Source organism: Macaca mulatta, chromosome 18 (assembly GCF_049350105.2).
Source record: "Macaca mulatta isolate MMU2019108-1 chromosome 18, T2T-MMU8v2.0, whole genome shotgun sequence".
NCBI classification, from domain to species: Eukaryota; Metazoa; Chordata; class Mammalia; order Primates; family Cercopithecidae; genus Macaca; species Macaca mulatta.
This window is the reverse complement of record NC_133423.1, coordinates 55249487-55265536: the sequence shown is the minus strand read 5'-3', so window position 1 is coordinate 55265536 and position 16050 is coordinate 55249487. Positions and strand designations below refer to the sequence as shown.

Genomic DNA, 16050 nt, shown 5'->3' with positions numbered 1-16050 from the left:
GTGCGGCACGGTACATACAGGGCCTTCCTGTGCACCTCTCTGGGTCCTGTAACTTGGCTCTCCTGGGCACGGGAAGCCCTGATGCCCCTGACCTCAGAAGTTGCCTGCCGGGTGTGAGCTGGGGCGGTATGCCTCATGCACAGCCTTGGAAGGGGTGGTAGCTTGGTAAAGAAAGGGCGGTGTGCACAGGCACTTGCAGAATGGAGTTTGGGGGCAGACTCAGCCGGCTCGGTCCTCACACCCCTCCACAGAACGCTCCCCGCTCTACTCACTTTGCTGTGAGGACACTGAGGCTGAGGGGATAGAGTGATTTGTTCAGAGTCACAGGGGAAGGAGGTGCCAGAGTCCCACCCAAAAGGGTTTTCTCTGAAGGCCAGGCTCTCAGCCAGGCAGGCTGCGGCACCTGTTTGGGGTCTGAGGGACCTGTCTGGCACTGGGGCCTGTCAAATGATGTTGGACCAGCAGACGCTTGAGGCGCTTTCCAGGACTAATCTACGTCGGAGGGCTCCAGGGCACTGTGTGCAGGGGCTGTGAGTCAGGCTTTTGGAAGCCACCGGAAGGCTCTGACCACAGGGGCTGCCAGGGGCAGATTTGGTGCCTCACTACCCAGTGACCATTTCCATAGGGGTAGAGAGGACGGGACCTTGTTAGTGTCCTGCCCCTCAAGCTGAGCTCTCTGTGCAGGCCCACAGAGCCCCAGAGGGTGGGCCTGTTCATCCAGCCTCCTGTCTTCCTGCTTATGTGGATCCCTAGGCACTGGGACGGGAAGACACAGACTGGCATTCTGTGGTCCCTGGCAACTGACCCAAAGATCTTGCTGTCCTGCCCTGTTCACACCAAGGCCTTTGGACACAGCTTTCCAGGATCACCCCCTTCTTTCACTAGGCCTGCACTAGGGCATTGTCATCTCTTCTCATCCTGCCCACGCAGTCCTGCCCTGGGAGCTCCACCTGCTTCTCCTGGTCACTCAGAGGGCACAGCTTCTGTGGGTAATGAACTCATCTCCCTCTCCCATTCCCCTCAGCCATGAGCCCTCCTACTTCTCCCCACCCTCACCACTGGCCAAATCCTGCCCACCAGAGGAGGGGGATTCTTGGACCCCACCTCCTCTGGGGCTTCCCTTCCTGACCCTCTCAGCCTGGTTACCATCTTTTCCTCAATGTGCGCAGCTATCAGAGCTGGTTCTGCAAACCACCATGTTGCTGGAGTCTCATCTCCCAGCTATGCTCCCTGGGAACACAGTGGTGGGTCCTCCAGTGAAAACCCCCAAGGATGGGCCTCTATCTCCTCTGGAAGATCAGAAACTCCCTGGGTCAGGGACAAGGCCTCCACTGGCACACACATGCCTAACCTCTGCTAGGTTCTGTTTAAGGGATGGTTCAAGGGCTTGCCAAGGAAGAAGCACAAACCCAACCATTCAGAAGCGGTTCTCATAAACCAAGGTTTCAATATGTGAGCTCTGTGTCAGGCCAGCAGCAATGATTGAGGGGAGTAGGAAAGGCGCTTTGTGTGGGACCTGCCAGCACTCAGGGCATTCTGTTCAGGCCCCTGCCCTAGGCCGGACACCACTCTGGTGTACAGAGCTGCCCACAAGAAGTGGACCTCTACCCTTCAGTTGGAGAGCGCCACTCCTCACAGCCTTGCTGTCTTCCCTTGCCCACCTCAACACAGCACACAAACGTGGTCACCTTTCCAACACACACCCCAGCCCAAGGCCCAGGTGAGCAGCCTCTTTGGGGACAACTGGGGTAGGGAGGGGCCCAGGAGCTGGCCTGCAGACTCACCTTCTCTCTGCTGCTGGGGGATCATTGGAGGCGGCTGAGGAAAGGCCTGGCTTATCTGACCATAGGCAGCAGGGTAGGCGGCTGCTGGAGGCCCAAGACAAGAAGCAAGAGCCGGCGACAAGGCAGAGAGTGGAAGCAGGAAGAAAGAGAGAGATTTCAGTGCAGGCAGTAAAAGCAGATCAGCCAAAAAGCGCCCTGCCACTCGGCCACTTAGGACAAAGCCAGCTTTCAGTTCCCGGACTAACAGAGAAGTTGCAAGGTGAAGAGTGGAAATGCGTGTGTGGGTGTGTGTACGTATGTGTGCACATGTGTGTACATTACATGCATACATGCATGTACATGTGGGTATGTGTATGTGTGTGCCTGTGTGTTCATTACATGTGTACATGCGTGTGGGTGTACGTGTGTGTACATTACATGCATACATGCATGTGGGAGGGTGTATGTGTGTGTGAGTACGTTACATGCACACATGCATGTATGTGTTTGTACGTGTGTGTATGTTACAAGTGTGCACGCACGTGTGTCGGTGTGTGTATGTGTGTGTACATGTGTATGTGTGGGTGTGTGTGCACGTGTGTACATGGTGTTAGTGCACGTGTGCATACATTACATGCATACATGCATGCATGTATGTGTGTGCACGTGTGTGTGCATTACATGTGAACATACGTGTTTGTGTGTGTTTCAGGGGAGGCAAGTTGAATTTGAAATAGTGGATAAACCACATGTGTGCATAACACACAATCATGGATAATTAAAAACACCAAAATGGCCTGGGCAAGATCACCCCATGCCACCTGGAACCCACAGGAAGGTTGTCCCACTTCTCTGAGCCACAGCTGACTCCTGCTGGCAGGCCCTCCCTCCCACTCAAATGGCACCTGTGTGGGAGGTGGGCGGCCACCTGAGGTGTGGACTTGGCCTCTGGGAAGCCTGCCAGGGGGTAGTCCCCAGGAGCAGAGAACTGAGTTGGATAAACCTGATTGTCCAACTGGAAAGGGCCCGAGGTAGGACAGGAGTGGCCAGCTCCCTCCTCTGCCTGGCTTGGCTCCCATAGCAGCAGAGCCTGAAGTCAGAGCTCAGGGGACCCAGGAGGTGACAGCACCTCCTCTGGGCTCCAGATGTGCCAGGCCAGCTTCACCTCAGTTCCCTCACCCCTTGCCAGGCAGCCCCACTGCACTCATGGGAGACAGCACTGGCTCTTCTAAGCACAGGGAAGAGAGACCCTGATCAGGTCAGGCAGTAGGACACAGGCTAGGCAGGGACGATGATGGGGTGCTGTGTCGTCCAGGGGTGAGAGAAAGAGAGAAGCCTGGCTGACAGCTTGGCTTGCGCTCAGTGACCCCAGGCCCTCTGCTCACTCAAGGCTATCCCTTCCCACCTCTCTTCCTCTGCTCCCTGTCACACCTGCTGGGACCCCATCCTGCTGCCTGTGTGTGAGGAAGGGGATGGGGAAACAGCATCTCTTCTAGAGGCCCTCCTTCTCTCAAATCAGGCATCTGTGCTTCCTGGGCCAGTGGCTGTGACCCGTGGTGGGCACACCCAGATCCAGCCTCACCTGTGGTGCTATTGTCAAACCTGGTGCTCCTGGGCAAACCGGCCCTGGAAACTCCTTGGGGAAGGGAAATCTGGCCTCAAAGATAAGTAACTGCCCAGCAAGGGCAAAACTTCCACCTGGCCTGGCCACTCGCCTGAAGTTCTGCCCATCCCCACTGCAGGAGCACTCTAGGTGGCCCGCTGACAAGAAGGCAGCCTGGAGGATCTCTGGCAGCACAGCCCTCCCTCTTTCCACTCTCTCTCCCCACCCCATGCAGTGCTGGCCCCAGGTCTGAGGGGGCACTGGTGTCACAGGCGTGGAGAGATAAACGGAGTTGGGGAAGGAGCCGTGGGGACGCGTGGATACTAACGACCTGCATACTGCTGCACTCCGGCGTAGGCCTGCTGCAGGGGGTCCGCGGCGGTGGGGCTCTGCGCTGTAGGGAGCCAAGGGGACAGAGGTCAGCAGTGCCCACCACACTGGCCCTTCCCCCTATGCCCATGAGGACAATGATGTAGCTGCACCGCCTTTTCTGGCTAGTGCAGGCTCTGCCCTGGGGCATGGCATCTGAGACAGAAACCCTGAGTGCCTGGACCCTCTGGGGGTCACCTTCCCTAGCTCAGCATCCTTGGCAGGGTAGACAGTTGCCCACCCTGGCTGGGGGATGCAGGCTGCAGTTGGCCTAGGGTTGGGGTAAGATGGGGGCTCATGCAGAGCACTGTGGAGGGTTGGGGAGGAGATGCCAAGGAAGCCTCAACACTGAGATGCTGGCTGGGGGCACATACAAGGGGCCCAGCCCTGCATAAGGGCTGTGGGGAAAGGGAGAGGGGGCTGGCAGCCCCTAAAGGGTGAAAGAAAGGGTAAGAAGGCCTCACACTACCGCTTTGTCCTCCTGGGCCACTGTGCCTGCTCACAAAGAGGGACCCGCCCTCACTGTCAGGGAAGCTGCACCAGGCATGGAGGGCTTCCACCCCTAGCCCATGGCCAAGCTCCTCTCAGCAGGGACCAGCTACGCAAATGGGGTCTTCCCAGCAGACTGAGAGAGGGGTGCTGCCCACAGAACCGAGGAACCAGAAGACCAAGGACCTTCCTCCTGTCTTCCAACACTGTGACCCTGGGATGTCTCCCGCTCAGTGGGAAGAGAGGTCCCCTGAACCAATACTTTGGCAAGAAACTCAGGGAAGCTGGGCTGAGGGAAAGGCCTGGTTTCCTTCTGTTGCCTTTGCTGTCTCTGCAGAAGCTGTGGGCAAAAGCCGGAAGCATGGGCCAGCAGTAGGCACTGGTTTTGGTGACCAAGGCTGGTAGTGACTAATGTGGGAGTGGGCTGGCCTTGGAAGCCCAGAGACATGGTAGAGGCAGGGACTGCCCAGAGGGAGGATGGAGCCCTAGGATGCTTGAGGGAAAACCAGATAACATGCAGTGGCAGGAAGAAACTAGCTGGGCTTATCCACCTGTCAACTCAGGCCAGCTAAGCTAACTGGCTATGCCAGGCTTTGGGATCTTTAGTCTAGGAAGAGTGCCCCAACTTCCCTTCAAAGCATGTTTCCCTGAGTATCTCAGTAAACCTCCATTAGAAAAAGAGCACCTGGGCTGGGCACAGTGGCTCATGCCTGTAATCCCAACACTTTGGGAGGCCGAGGTGGGTGGATCACCTGAGGTCAGGAGTTTGAGACAAGCCTGGCCAACATAGTGAAACCCTGTCTCTACTAAAAATACAAAAAAATTAGCGGGCATGGTGGTGGGCGCCAGTAATCCCAGCTACTCAGGAGACTGAGGCAGGAGGATCGCTTGAACGTGGGAAGTGGAGGTTGCCGTGAACTGAGATCATGCCATTGCACTCCAGTCTGGGCAACAAAAGCAAAACTCCGTCTCAATAAAAAGAAAAGAAAGAAAGAAAGAAAAAGAGCACCTGGGCCTGAAGGGTGTCCAGGGAAAAGCCTGGGGCAGAGGTCCCTAGAGACAACTGGACAGTAGGTTCCATAGCCCCCAGGAGCAGGATGTGGCAGGGCAGTCCGACCCACGAGGGCTCTGCTCAGATGTGGGGAGCTGAAGATTAGCCACAATGCAGCCTCCTTCCTGCCTGGGGATGTCCCAGTCCCACACCCTGTTCCTCTATTTCCCCCATGGTAGAGGCTGGAACTGAGGGCTCCTCAGTGGGGTGTGCTTGGCAGGGTGGTCTCCTCTCTGCCCCTATCCTCTGCCAGCCTCTAAGCTCTATGGAGAGAGAACCATGTCCAGATTGTGCTCTTGGTCTTTCCAGCTATTCACCCATGCAGTGTGTTTGTGCAAATTAGAAAAGGGTGCCCCCTCCTCTGGGCACACAGCTTGGCGCCCTTATGCAATATATAACCTGCACGATTTGCATGGCAGTCTCCAGCACAGTGCCAGGAACATCATAAGCATCTGGCAAATAGTATGATGAAAAGAATGAATGAACAATCTTTAATGTTTGCAAGAGCCACCCCTTCAAGGGTGTTTATGTGACAGTAAAGGCCACACTGTGTGCATCCAGCAAGAACCCAAGAGGGGAGATCAGAAAAGCTACCTGGGGCTAGGAAGCAGAGAAAAGCATTTATGAGACCCTCTCTAGTTCTCTGACTAACGACCTCATTAGTAACTGCCAAAGAGTGAACATTTTGAAGGATCTCGCTCATTACAGTGGGTCCAAACTCTGCATTTAAAGATGGTAAATTAATTTTTTTAATGTACTACTTTTTTCCTTTCTTTCCCTCCTTCCCTCCCTCCCTCTTGCTCTGGCAGGGAATTGTTTATGAGATGTGGCAGATTGTTACAAATGGGGGAAGAAACGTTTCCAAATTCCATGAGGGAAATAGCTCACAGATGCTGGAGGGGGTTGGGAAGGAGCAGGTTTATCAGGATCCAGAGATCCAGATGGGCTTGTGGGCAGGAAGGGGTGGGAAACGAAGACACCCAGATGTGCTGGGGATGCCACCTCCCAGCCCATGAGCCTGAAACTGGTGGGGTCTCTTCCACCCCCAGCTTGCCCAGCTCCATCCTGCCTCCCTACCAGCTTGGGGTCATCATCTTTAAACAACACTCCAGATCGTTAGAGCCTCATCACTTCACTCTCTAGACTCCTCTGGCCTCTTCTTGGTGCACTGAGGAGTAGACTATGGGGCAAACTCTGGAATGGGGAATGGGATCAAGGACAACTCCAAGTTCAAAGTCAGGAAATTCTCCTCTATTTCCCTCTAGTACACTGACCTTGCACTCTGCTGCTGGTGGGACTTGTATATACTACAAATGCCTGGTCTGCACTCCAGATAGGGAAGCGAGAATGTCTGGGCTTATGTGGTTATATAAAGCCCCACAGTGGATTCTGATGGGCACCGAGAATGGGGAACAGGACCCAGCCTCTGCTGTCAATCCACCTTGGGCTGGCCTGCCTGCCCTGTGTACCAATCTCCTTACCACCTCCACTCTTGCCAGGCAGGTCCCTCCACAGGAGGGTGTTCCCTGTTCATCTTCACCTCTCCAATTCCTGCCCATCTGTTAAAGCTCGATGATAGCTTCCTCCTTGGGGAGGCTCTTTTGGGCTTATTCAGCCTACAGAACTCTTCATTCATTGGGATCTTTAGCATTTCAAGTCTGAGAACACTCACTCTTGATCAAACTTAATTCTGCCTTATTGTCTCATCTTTCTGCAGACTTAGATTGTGTTCCCAATGGACTCTGACTTCCCAGGTGATAGGTCCATGTCCTGCCCTCCTTCTTGGGCCCCCCTTTCCAAGCACAAACTGAGTACTTACTGATACTTACGGGGACTCTAACCTCATCCTCTACCCTCCAGGAAGTAGGGCAGCACTCTCCACATCTGGAGCATGTTGCCCTTGTAGTCTACTACAGGGCTTTGGGCCCAGCTTCCCTGCCCTGATAGCAGCCCATTCTCCACACTAGGGAGAAGAGCTGCTTCAGGTAAACTGGACACTCTCACCCTGTGAGGACGGCTAAGTTTGAGGAACAAAGTTAATCAGGAGCAGGCCTCCTGGATCTTTCTGTGTGGCAGACTTTTTGGTAAGAGTCTAGGAGCTGTCCAAGGTACTGGGCTGTCTGTGGTGCTGAGCTGTCCAGGGTGCTAATCGCGCTTTTGCGTGCAGCAAGGGATTCGACTGGTCTGTACTAGACAGACTGCCAATCGTTGTACCTCCCTCCACTCCTTCCCAAAAAGTATTTTCCTACTTAACACTACCCCTGATTGTTCTTCTAGTTTCTATCCCCTTACTTCTTGTAGGTTAAATTGACACTCAATTATTTTGCACTTACTGGTCTCTCTACATGGTTGTACAACTGCACCCAGTCTCCTTTCTTTCCTAAGGGAGCATCTGGAATGGGATTCTGTCTCCCAGATCAGAATGACACATCTCCAAGGGTAGGATTTGGGTCTCATTTCTTCCATCACAGGTTCCCTGAAGGAAGATGGGAGGCTGGCCCTCTCTGATCACACTTGGGGTTTCATCAAGGAATGGACAGAGGGCAGGAGCCACATCTTGTTATAACAGCAAGGGCAGGGACAGCATGGATAAAGAATGTGCTGCATAGGGAAATAAGTGCTAACAGATGTGCTTACCTGGGTAGGGGTGGATGCCATTGGCGAACACAGCTTCTGCAGCAGGTTGCCCATTGGCCTGTGGGGGGAGGCCGGTGAAGCCATTCACCCCAATGGGGGACGGGATGCTAGGCACGGCTGGTGCAGTGATGCCCGGAGGGGTGCTGCCACCTGGGATATTCCAGGGATACGGAAGGGTGAAGGAGGAGGGGAGGCAAGCAGAACAAAGGTGAGGAAGGCCCACCCATAAAGCTCCACTCAACTGTTTCCAAGGACATGTGGATAGACTTGGACCTCACATACCAGCTCAATCTTATCTATGACCCATGCCTTGGCTTATCTCCCTATATGAAGTGACTTCACCTATTCCAGTTGTATCCATCCTTTAAGGCAGAGTCCAAATTCCACCTGCCTAAAGAAGATTTCTCTGACCCTGATCGCTTGTCCTTAGACAGCACATAGACTACTCTCAATGCCCTTGACTGTAATCACACTTGGTCTTCCTTCAGTCCTTTTTTTTTTTTTTTTTTTTTTTTTGTCTTGCTCTGTTGCCCAGGTTGCTGGAGTACAGTGGTGCAACCTCAGCTCACTGCAACCTTCACCTCCTGGGTTCAATCAATTCTCCTGCCTCAGCCTCCCAGGTAGCTAGGACTACCAGCATGCACCACTAGGCCCAACTAACTTTTGTATTTTTTAGTAGGGTTGGGGTTTTGCCATGTGGGCCAGGCTGGTCTTGAACTCCTGACCTCAAGTGATCCACCTGCCTCGGCCTCTCAAAATGCTGGGATTACAGGCATGAGCCACCATACCTGGCCCTCCTTAAGTCTTTTTCAGTGCTGTTACTCTCTCCAGCTAAGGCTGGATGAGCTGGTCTTTACTTGGTCACTGGGGAGCTGATATGCCTCTCCAGGAAGAAGTTTTTCTGCTCAGATGGAGTAGGTCTTAATTCTGGCATTCTCTTGTACTGAGGCAGAGAGGTTGTTATACAGCCCAGACTCAGCTCTAGCTCATACACAAAGAAGACACCTTGGCCTCCTCCAGTTGAAGCAATGTAGTGGTCATGATGGTGAGAATAAAGTTGGGGTCAAATGACAATATCCTGTGTCCTTCCTATGCCAGGTGGGTGGAACCTGAGATGTGGATATTATGGTGATTGTACTGAAAGCCCAGAGGCTGGAAAGGGCCTTCCTCTCACGTAGGAAGCAGGGTCCCTCTGAGAACATGGACCTGAGGCTGGCCCACTGCCTGGGCTCATGTGTATCCCTTGAAGTTGGGGATCAGAAGTGAAGGGAGTGTTCAAGTTGAGCCCATAGATGGCAGTCTTTTGTGGCTTTCAGCTGGGAAAGGAACATCTCTCGGATGTTAGGAAAGTTGCTGCTGTGGCCTAGGCACAGAGAGCCAAGGAATCTCAGTGAATGAGAGCCTGGGGTGCAGGACCAGCCCTTAGAACTAGACTAGAGTGTCTCAACTTTGACACTATTACCATCTGGGGCCAGATAGTTCCTTGTGGTGGCTGTCCTGTGCACCGCAGGATGTATAGCAATATCCCTGGCCTCTACCCACTAGATTTCAGTAGCAATCCCCACTACCAGTTGTGACAATCAAAAATGTCTCCAGACATTGCCAGATGTCCTGGGGATTCGGGGGCATAACTGCAACAGTTGAGACTCACTGGAACGGACAATAGCGAAGATTCAATCAAAAACATGATTTGTGAGCTGGGTCATTTCCAAACTCCTGCCCCTTGATAACTCTTGTGGTTCTCTCTAGCTTGTTGCATAGTTGTCTTAGAAAAAGCCAATGAGTCTAGGTTGCGTTAAAGGGAAATGGAAAAAAAAAAAAAAAAAAGCAATACCCAAATGGGTTCCTTCTGTGCTTGGGTCAGGGACTGAACAAGGCCACAGAATGGCCAAGGTTCTTTTCCTCATAGACACTGTAGGGAGATGTCTTCATGTCAATTTCTTTCCAGGTCTCTATTGTTAGTAGAGATCAAGATACATTGTTTCCTGATAAGGTTAAACAGCTTGAGAGAAAGCCACCCCACCCTGAAATCACACCCTAGACTGCATGGGTCCCACATCTCATCTTCCCTTGGATCTTCAGGGATTAGAACATTTTTGAGACAAACTGCCAGAAGGCAAGGTCTCTTGGGCCCAGACACTATGTGCTTTTGCCACAGAATGGTCCGCTGATAGCTGAAATTAGGTCCCAGCCTGGGGCCAGCTGTTCTCCCACCAGGCCAGACCCTGTGTTGGCACCTGCCAGCTCACCTGAGGTTGGGGTCATAGGTGCGGCCGCCAGGCCATTCATGTTGAGGGCCGCCATCTGCTGCATCTGGGCGGCAGCGAAGGCAGCCATGGGGTTCAGGTAGCCGCCCTGTGCGACTGATGCCATCAGGGCCGCTTGCTGCTGCATCAGCTGGGGCAGAGGGAGTGGAAAAAATATCACGTGCTTCCAGGGGGCATCCCTCCCCGACAGGGGCCTCAGCTCCCGGAGACCAACCTCCCAGGCTCTGCGCCCCAGACACCCCAGGCAGTCTCCCACTCCAGAAAGCCCTGATGCCTCTCCATTCTTGCCCTGTACCTCAACAGCTATTAGAGTCCACCGCCCTGAGAGATGACTATGTTTAAAAGTAATGCTAGGGTCTTTGGAACTCTAAAGTTGTTGTTAGGGACAGGGAAAGAGGCTGGTTCTGTGGGTGCTAGTCAGCCCCGTGTACGGCCTGTCATTCGTGGGGAAGTGACATCCAAAGCACTAGAGACATGCGGAATGAGCCTCTGCAAAACTTAACGTAGCACAGGTTTCTGTCCAGAACGGTTTTAATTTGGAGTCTATTGGTAGAAGTGACAGGAGAATTATGAATAGAACCCCAGGCACTCCTAGTGTTGTCACAAAGGCGAGTGCAGACAGGGGAGGCTGCAGAATGTGGCCAAGGCGGACAGTGCTGCAGCAGTGACGTAAGCCTGCATTTTCAGACCCAGAACCGTGGCTGGCCTCAGTGCCACCCACATGGGGGCTGTGGTTACCAGTCTGGAGGCAGCTCCAAGAGAGGCTGACAGAGTGGGTCCGCATGTGGAATAAAGAAGTAGGTGGGCCAGAGGCCTGAGGGGATATCGGAAATGTGGGTGTGTAGGGGTTTAGGGCGCCTCAGAGGAGCCCTGCCAGGAGAGACCAGAAGGCCTGAAGTCCCGTTTCATGGAGTGGGGGTTGTTTGCAACCAATGACCTGAACCTCCCCCTCTCATCTGTGCTTCTCGGGGTTCAACGTTGATCTGGCTGAGGGGAAAAGGCTCAGGGTAACCCACGTTTCTGTGGGGCCTCTCTCAGCTCTGCCCCTTAGAACCAAGACAGCAACCCACCTCTTCCTGGCAGCCACCCCAACTGGGCCAGCCTTCTTTCAAACCCTTCTGAAGTTACACTCCCCGGGTTCATGGGTTCATTCCCGGCCCCTCCTCACTCTGGAGGGAAAGGGCGAGGGATAGAGCAGAATTTTCGGTTATGTGTTCTGCTCTCTGGGGCTCCCAGGGGAGTGAGCTTGAGAACTGCTGCCCGTTCGCGCTGCCACTTACTGCCTGAGCGTAGGCGCCGTAGGCCCCGAACGGGATGGCCATGGGGTTGAACATGCCCATCTGGCCAGCCATCTGCTGCATTCGCCGCATCGTGCGCTCCTTGTCGGTGTCGGCGAACTTGACCACCAGACTGGACGAGGCTCCCTGCGGCCGGGGCGGCGCGTGAGACCCACCTGCTCCAGAGCCTCCGCCCGCAGCTGTCGGTGCCCCTGGCCTGCGCCCACCCCGCCCGCTCCTCGCGGCTCTTTGGAGAGGGCGGCATCGGTGCTTGCCCAGGGGAATGAGGTGTGAACCCCACCGCGGGCATTTTCTACCTGGGTAACCTCAGGCCAGTTCCTTAACATCCCTGGGCCTCCACGTCCTTGTCTGAGACCCGGGGATAAGGGTCATGCTTTCCTGTCTCTTGGGGAGACTGGACTGCCGGCGGGGCGTGGCGGGTGCTGGGGTCGCGGCCCGCCGCTGCCCTAGCCCCCGCCCCAAGGGGCCAGCACTCACCGGCATGGTCTGGCTGCCGTGTAGCGCGTTGATGGCTGCCTGCGCCTCGGCGTGGGAGGAGTACTTCACAAAGGCGCACCCTGCGGGGACGCGAGAGGCCGAGCTGGGACCCAGAAGCAGGGCCAGGGAGGGGCCGGGAGGAGAGGGCGCATCCCAGGTGAACGCAGACGGATGAGGCAGAGATTGAGAAAGAGACACCAAGAAGCCCAGAGACAGACGGCGACGGCCCGGGAGACTCAGAGGCGCCCTCAGGTCTCCCCCCGCCTCGCCCCTCCCTCCCGGGCATCCCTCCCGGCCCCGCCCCGCGCACCCTTGCTGTTGCCGTCGGGCCCGCGCAGGATGGTGCACTCCTCGATGTTCCCGAAGGCCTCGAAGAGGCGGCGGACGTCGTCCTCGGACTGTTGCTTGTTGAGCATGCCCACGAAGAGTTTTCTATCTTCTAGAACAAAATTAGGAGATGCTTACCCGGGCCAGGGACCCGGCTGCGCGGGAGCAGGGCACGGCCGGAGGGGGAGGGCGGCAGGGAAAGGGAGGAGCCGGGGAGGCGGGGCTGGGGCTCGGAGCCGGCGGGGGAGGAGTGCGGGGAGGGGTACGGGAGCAGGGCTTAGTCGGAGCGGGAGGGGCGAGGGGGAGAAGTGGGTGGGGTAGCAGCGCACAGCCGCGGGACAGGTGCGGGGAGAGCTGTGGCAGGCAGGAGCTGGATCGCAGCGACTCGGCCTCTCCCCGCCTGCAGGGCAGGCTGCACCCTGAGGAGCAGAGCCCTGGGCTGGCTCCTCACTAGAGCACACGGGCAGCCTGCGTTCCCCTCCTCCCTCCTCTCACGCGCTATCCTCCACAGGCACCAAAATGAATTACAACTGGCAGGTCTGCCGTCGGGCCTTTGCAGATGCTGTTCCCCTGCCTGGAGCGCACTCATCACAAGGTCCAGTCCTTCTCTTCTTTTAGATCTCAGTTTAAGTATTGCCTCCTCACCCATGCTCCTGCTTACCCCTCCCTTACTCTGTTTCAGCCCCCCATCCCTTTGGCCAGAATGTCAAAGGACAATGACTGCTTTGCTTTGCGGTTTTCCGTATAGCTCTCCTTTCCCATCCATTCCCTGGGATGCTCACAGGGGAAAGAGACCAGGTCTCTCTGCTGAAGCAGCAGTGCCTGGAGCATAGGAGGCCCTCCATTCAGTGATGAGGGGAATAAAAAATGAGTGACTGCCCGCCCTGTGCCATCCCAGGGCACACCTCTTGGGTATCTCACATATTTTTTCCCTCCATCTGGATACCCCTTCCTCGTTCTGGCTCTTCTTATTTCTTCACGCTGCAAAATTCGACCCTGGGCACTTTGGGGGCACCTGTTCCTGAAGATACCTCAGCAGCCCCCACACACCTGGGGCGAGTACCAAGTGCTTTGTTGACCCCATGCTGTGTGCTCAGGGAGCAGCCCCCACACACCTGGGGCGAGTACCAAGTGCTTTGTTGGCCCCATGCTGTGTGCTCAGGGAGACAAGGCACTGTGTGCTCAGTATCGACCTGCAGCAGCTGGTGAATGACTGCAGAAGGCACCCCCAGCCCACATGCGGCTACTTCAGTGTGACTGCCACTCCTCTCACTGAGAGTTGGGGGGCGTATTCCTTCCCCTTGAATCTCAGTGGGGCTTGTGACTGCTCTAACAAATAAAGAATGGCAGAAGTGATGCCAGGTGACTTCTGAGGTTGGGTCATAAAAGAGATCAGCTTCCACTTGGCTCTGTTTTGGGGGGCTGTTAGATCTGTGGAAGCCAGCCACCATGCTGTGAACCCCCAATTAGCCCATGCAGAAGAGTCCCCATGAAAAGGAACTGAGGCCCCAGCTGACAGCCAACATCAACCACCAGACATGTGAATGAATGGGTCCTCAGATAATTCCAGCTCCCAGGCTTTGAATTTTCCAGCTGAGGCCCAGACATCCTGGAGCAGAGACAGGCCTTCCATGCTGTGCCCTGTGAATTCCTGACCCACGGAATCCATGAGCAAAATAAATGGTTGTTTTACACCACTCAGTTTTGGGCTAAATTGGTATGCAGCCATAGGAACTGGAACAGAGTCCCAGGGGTGGCTGCACTCAGCAGGCATTCACTAGATGTTTGTGGATGATTACATGATTGACACACAGCCAAAGCTGCAGAAATGCAGACCCCAAAACTGCAAATGGCCATGTGTTCATGGTTTCCTCTGAACACATGGGCACTCAAAGACCCTGTGTCCTTCTGTATCCAAGGTGGTTATTACCTTCTCTCTCAGAGAACCCCCACCTTGCCCAAATTGCCAGGGGAGTTCGCTTAGAGCTGAGGGGCTGTCCCGGGTTCTGAAGCAAAGCAGAGGAAGCTTCCAGGCCCCTGTGCTCCACAAGCCACCTGCAGAGTCCTCCTGCCTTCTGCCCTGCTGGTACTACTCAGTCCAGATGCACTCAACACTGGGCCAGTTCTCCATGATGACATGGTGCCGGGTCCCAGTTCCTTCCACAACCTGTAGGGCACAGTTGCTGGTCCCTGTTACCAGCTGTGGGTCAGAAAACACCAGCTGGCCCTCCAACAGGGTGGGCCTCAGCTAAAGCTCTGGACCCCAGAGCCCCAGCCCCACTTCCTGCCTCAAGCTGCTCTTCTGGCTCCTTTGGCTTGGCAAGACTTTGGGGCACACTCCCACCCCATCTCCGAGGTTCCGCGTGCAGCCTTACCCGCCCCCCTCCTCCAGCTCCAGGCTCTGGGGCACAAGGAGAAGGGAGAGAGAGAGGGAGGATGGAAGAGAAAAGCTGAAGTGGGATGGGAGGAGATAGAATTCATCGCAGAAAGGGAGCGGGGGAGAGAAAATGACAGGAAACATAGACAAGAGAATTAGAGGCAAAGAGCTGGGAGAAGAGGGCTGGGGGGAAAGATGACAGAGACAGAGGACAGACTGGGGAGCCCTTATGTTTGACTCCTGGAAGCAGCAACAGCAATTTACTGGAAGTGAAATGGGAGCTTTTCCTTCTTTTGTGGAGTAATTAAAACTCTTCCCTCCAGGCACAGCCCCCAGTGTTCCCCCTACCTCCCCCTCAACCTTTAGTGCCTTTTAAAGGCTCAATTGAATAGGGTTTCTAGAAAGACTTAGAAATGGAACCCCGCCCCTGCTAATCCCTGGCCCTCTTGCTAAAAATTCCACTTCCTCACTTGGACAGAAAAAGGAAAGAAAGGGAAGGCACCTCCTCTGCCCAAGCTTGATTTACATTCGGAGACCGCAGCTCCTCGCCTTCGCCTCTCCTGACGTCTGAATGCATTCCTTTATTATTGCTATGACAGCTTTCTGATTGCATTAAAATTCATCCACATGTGCCTTTCTATCCAGCCACTTCCTTTTTTGCCGGTTTTGGGTTTTTTTGTTTTTTCCTAATTCCTCGTTCCCCTCCCCTGAAATCTCCCTTTACTGTGCAGTTCTCAGTTAAGCGCCTCCTTCTCGAGGCCTTTCTAAACATATAAGCGGCCAGGCTCCTCTCTTCCTCCCCATCTGGATTTCCCAAGGGAAACTACAGCCACCCTTACCTTTCTGGAGGGCTGCAAGATACCAAAGAAACCCAGCTTCAGACCCACTTCCTCCAGGTAGTCGTGGATTGACCACACCCAACTCAAATGTCTGCTTCTGGGATCCTCAAATGCGTTCAGTTTGCACCATCCTCCGGTTGGGTATTGTGACTTATACAAGTGATTCTAAGACTTGTCTCTCAGACCAGGGGCTGAAGGGACTTTGAGTTCACCCGTGGACCTTCTTCAGGGCCAGGCCCACTGACTCCCACTCCGGCTCCCCTGCTCCACACCTGAGTTTTGGGATCTATGAAATGGGTATGGTTAGATGCTTCTGTCATGGTGGTGGCTAGGGTCCCAGTGCCTGCCAAGAGGTCATTACCATGGCAATGGCCCCTACTTGGGTTTCTCCATGCAGGAGGAAGAGGAAATGCAGTGCTGTTTGCCCTTCATTTGCCCTGCCTTGCTTTGGCCTGGAGGGTCACCCCTACTGTGAGGGGGCAGAGGTCAAAGAGGGTGAGAGGAGAAGTCAGAGGATCCACATTTCACGATGGGGAGCACACTTGAAGCAACA

The 16050-nt window shown here is 54.8% G+C and overlaps 1 protein-coding gene and 1 long non-coding RNA gene across 18 annotated transcripts in view; one reads left to right on the top strand and one right to left on the bottom strand.

The window, feature by feature from the left end:
* Positions 1 to 16050, bottom strand: part of CELF4 (CUGBP Elav-like family member 4) — a 321222-nt gene that overhangs the window by 19799 nt on the left and 285373 nt on the right. For 11 of the 17 annotated variants that reach the window (XR_003724647.2, XR_003724650.2, XR_003724651.2 and 8 more), the window contains exons 4-10: positions 12265 to 12390; positions 11955 to 12034; positions 11460 to 11603; positions 10162 to 10309; positions 7913 to 8062; positions 3695 to 3760; positions 1785 to 1868 (exon numbers count right to left, since the gene is read on the bottom strand). Coding sequence is in view for 11 of the 17 variants with exons in the window: in XM_015121768.3 (XP_014977254.1) it covers positions 1785 to 1868; positions 3695 to 3760; positions 7913 to 8062; positions 10162 to 10309; positions 11460 to 11603; positions 11955 to 12034; positions 12265 to 12390 (798 nt within the window). In the remaining 6 variants the exon portion in view is untranslated. Of the gene's footprint in view, positions 1 to 1784; positions 1869 to 3694; positions 3761 to 7912; positions 8063 to 10161; positions 10310 to 11459; positions 11604 to 11954; positions 12035 to 12264; positions 12394 to 16050 lie in introns of all 17 variants that reach the window. The other 6 variants (XR_003724646.2, XR_001441061.3, XM_015121756.3 and 3 more) reach the window with 1 other exon arrangement.
* Positions 11609 to 13637, top strand: LOC144336405 (uncharacterized). The gene is made up of 4 exons (XR_013408170.1): positions 11609 to 11744; positions 12793 to 12876; positions 13309 to 13405; positions 13468 to 13637. It is a non-coding gene; the product is annotated as an uncharacterized LOC144336405 (long non-coding RNA).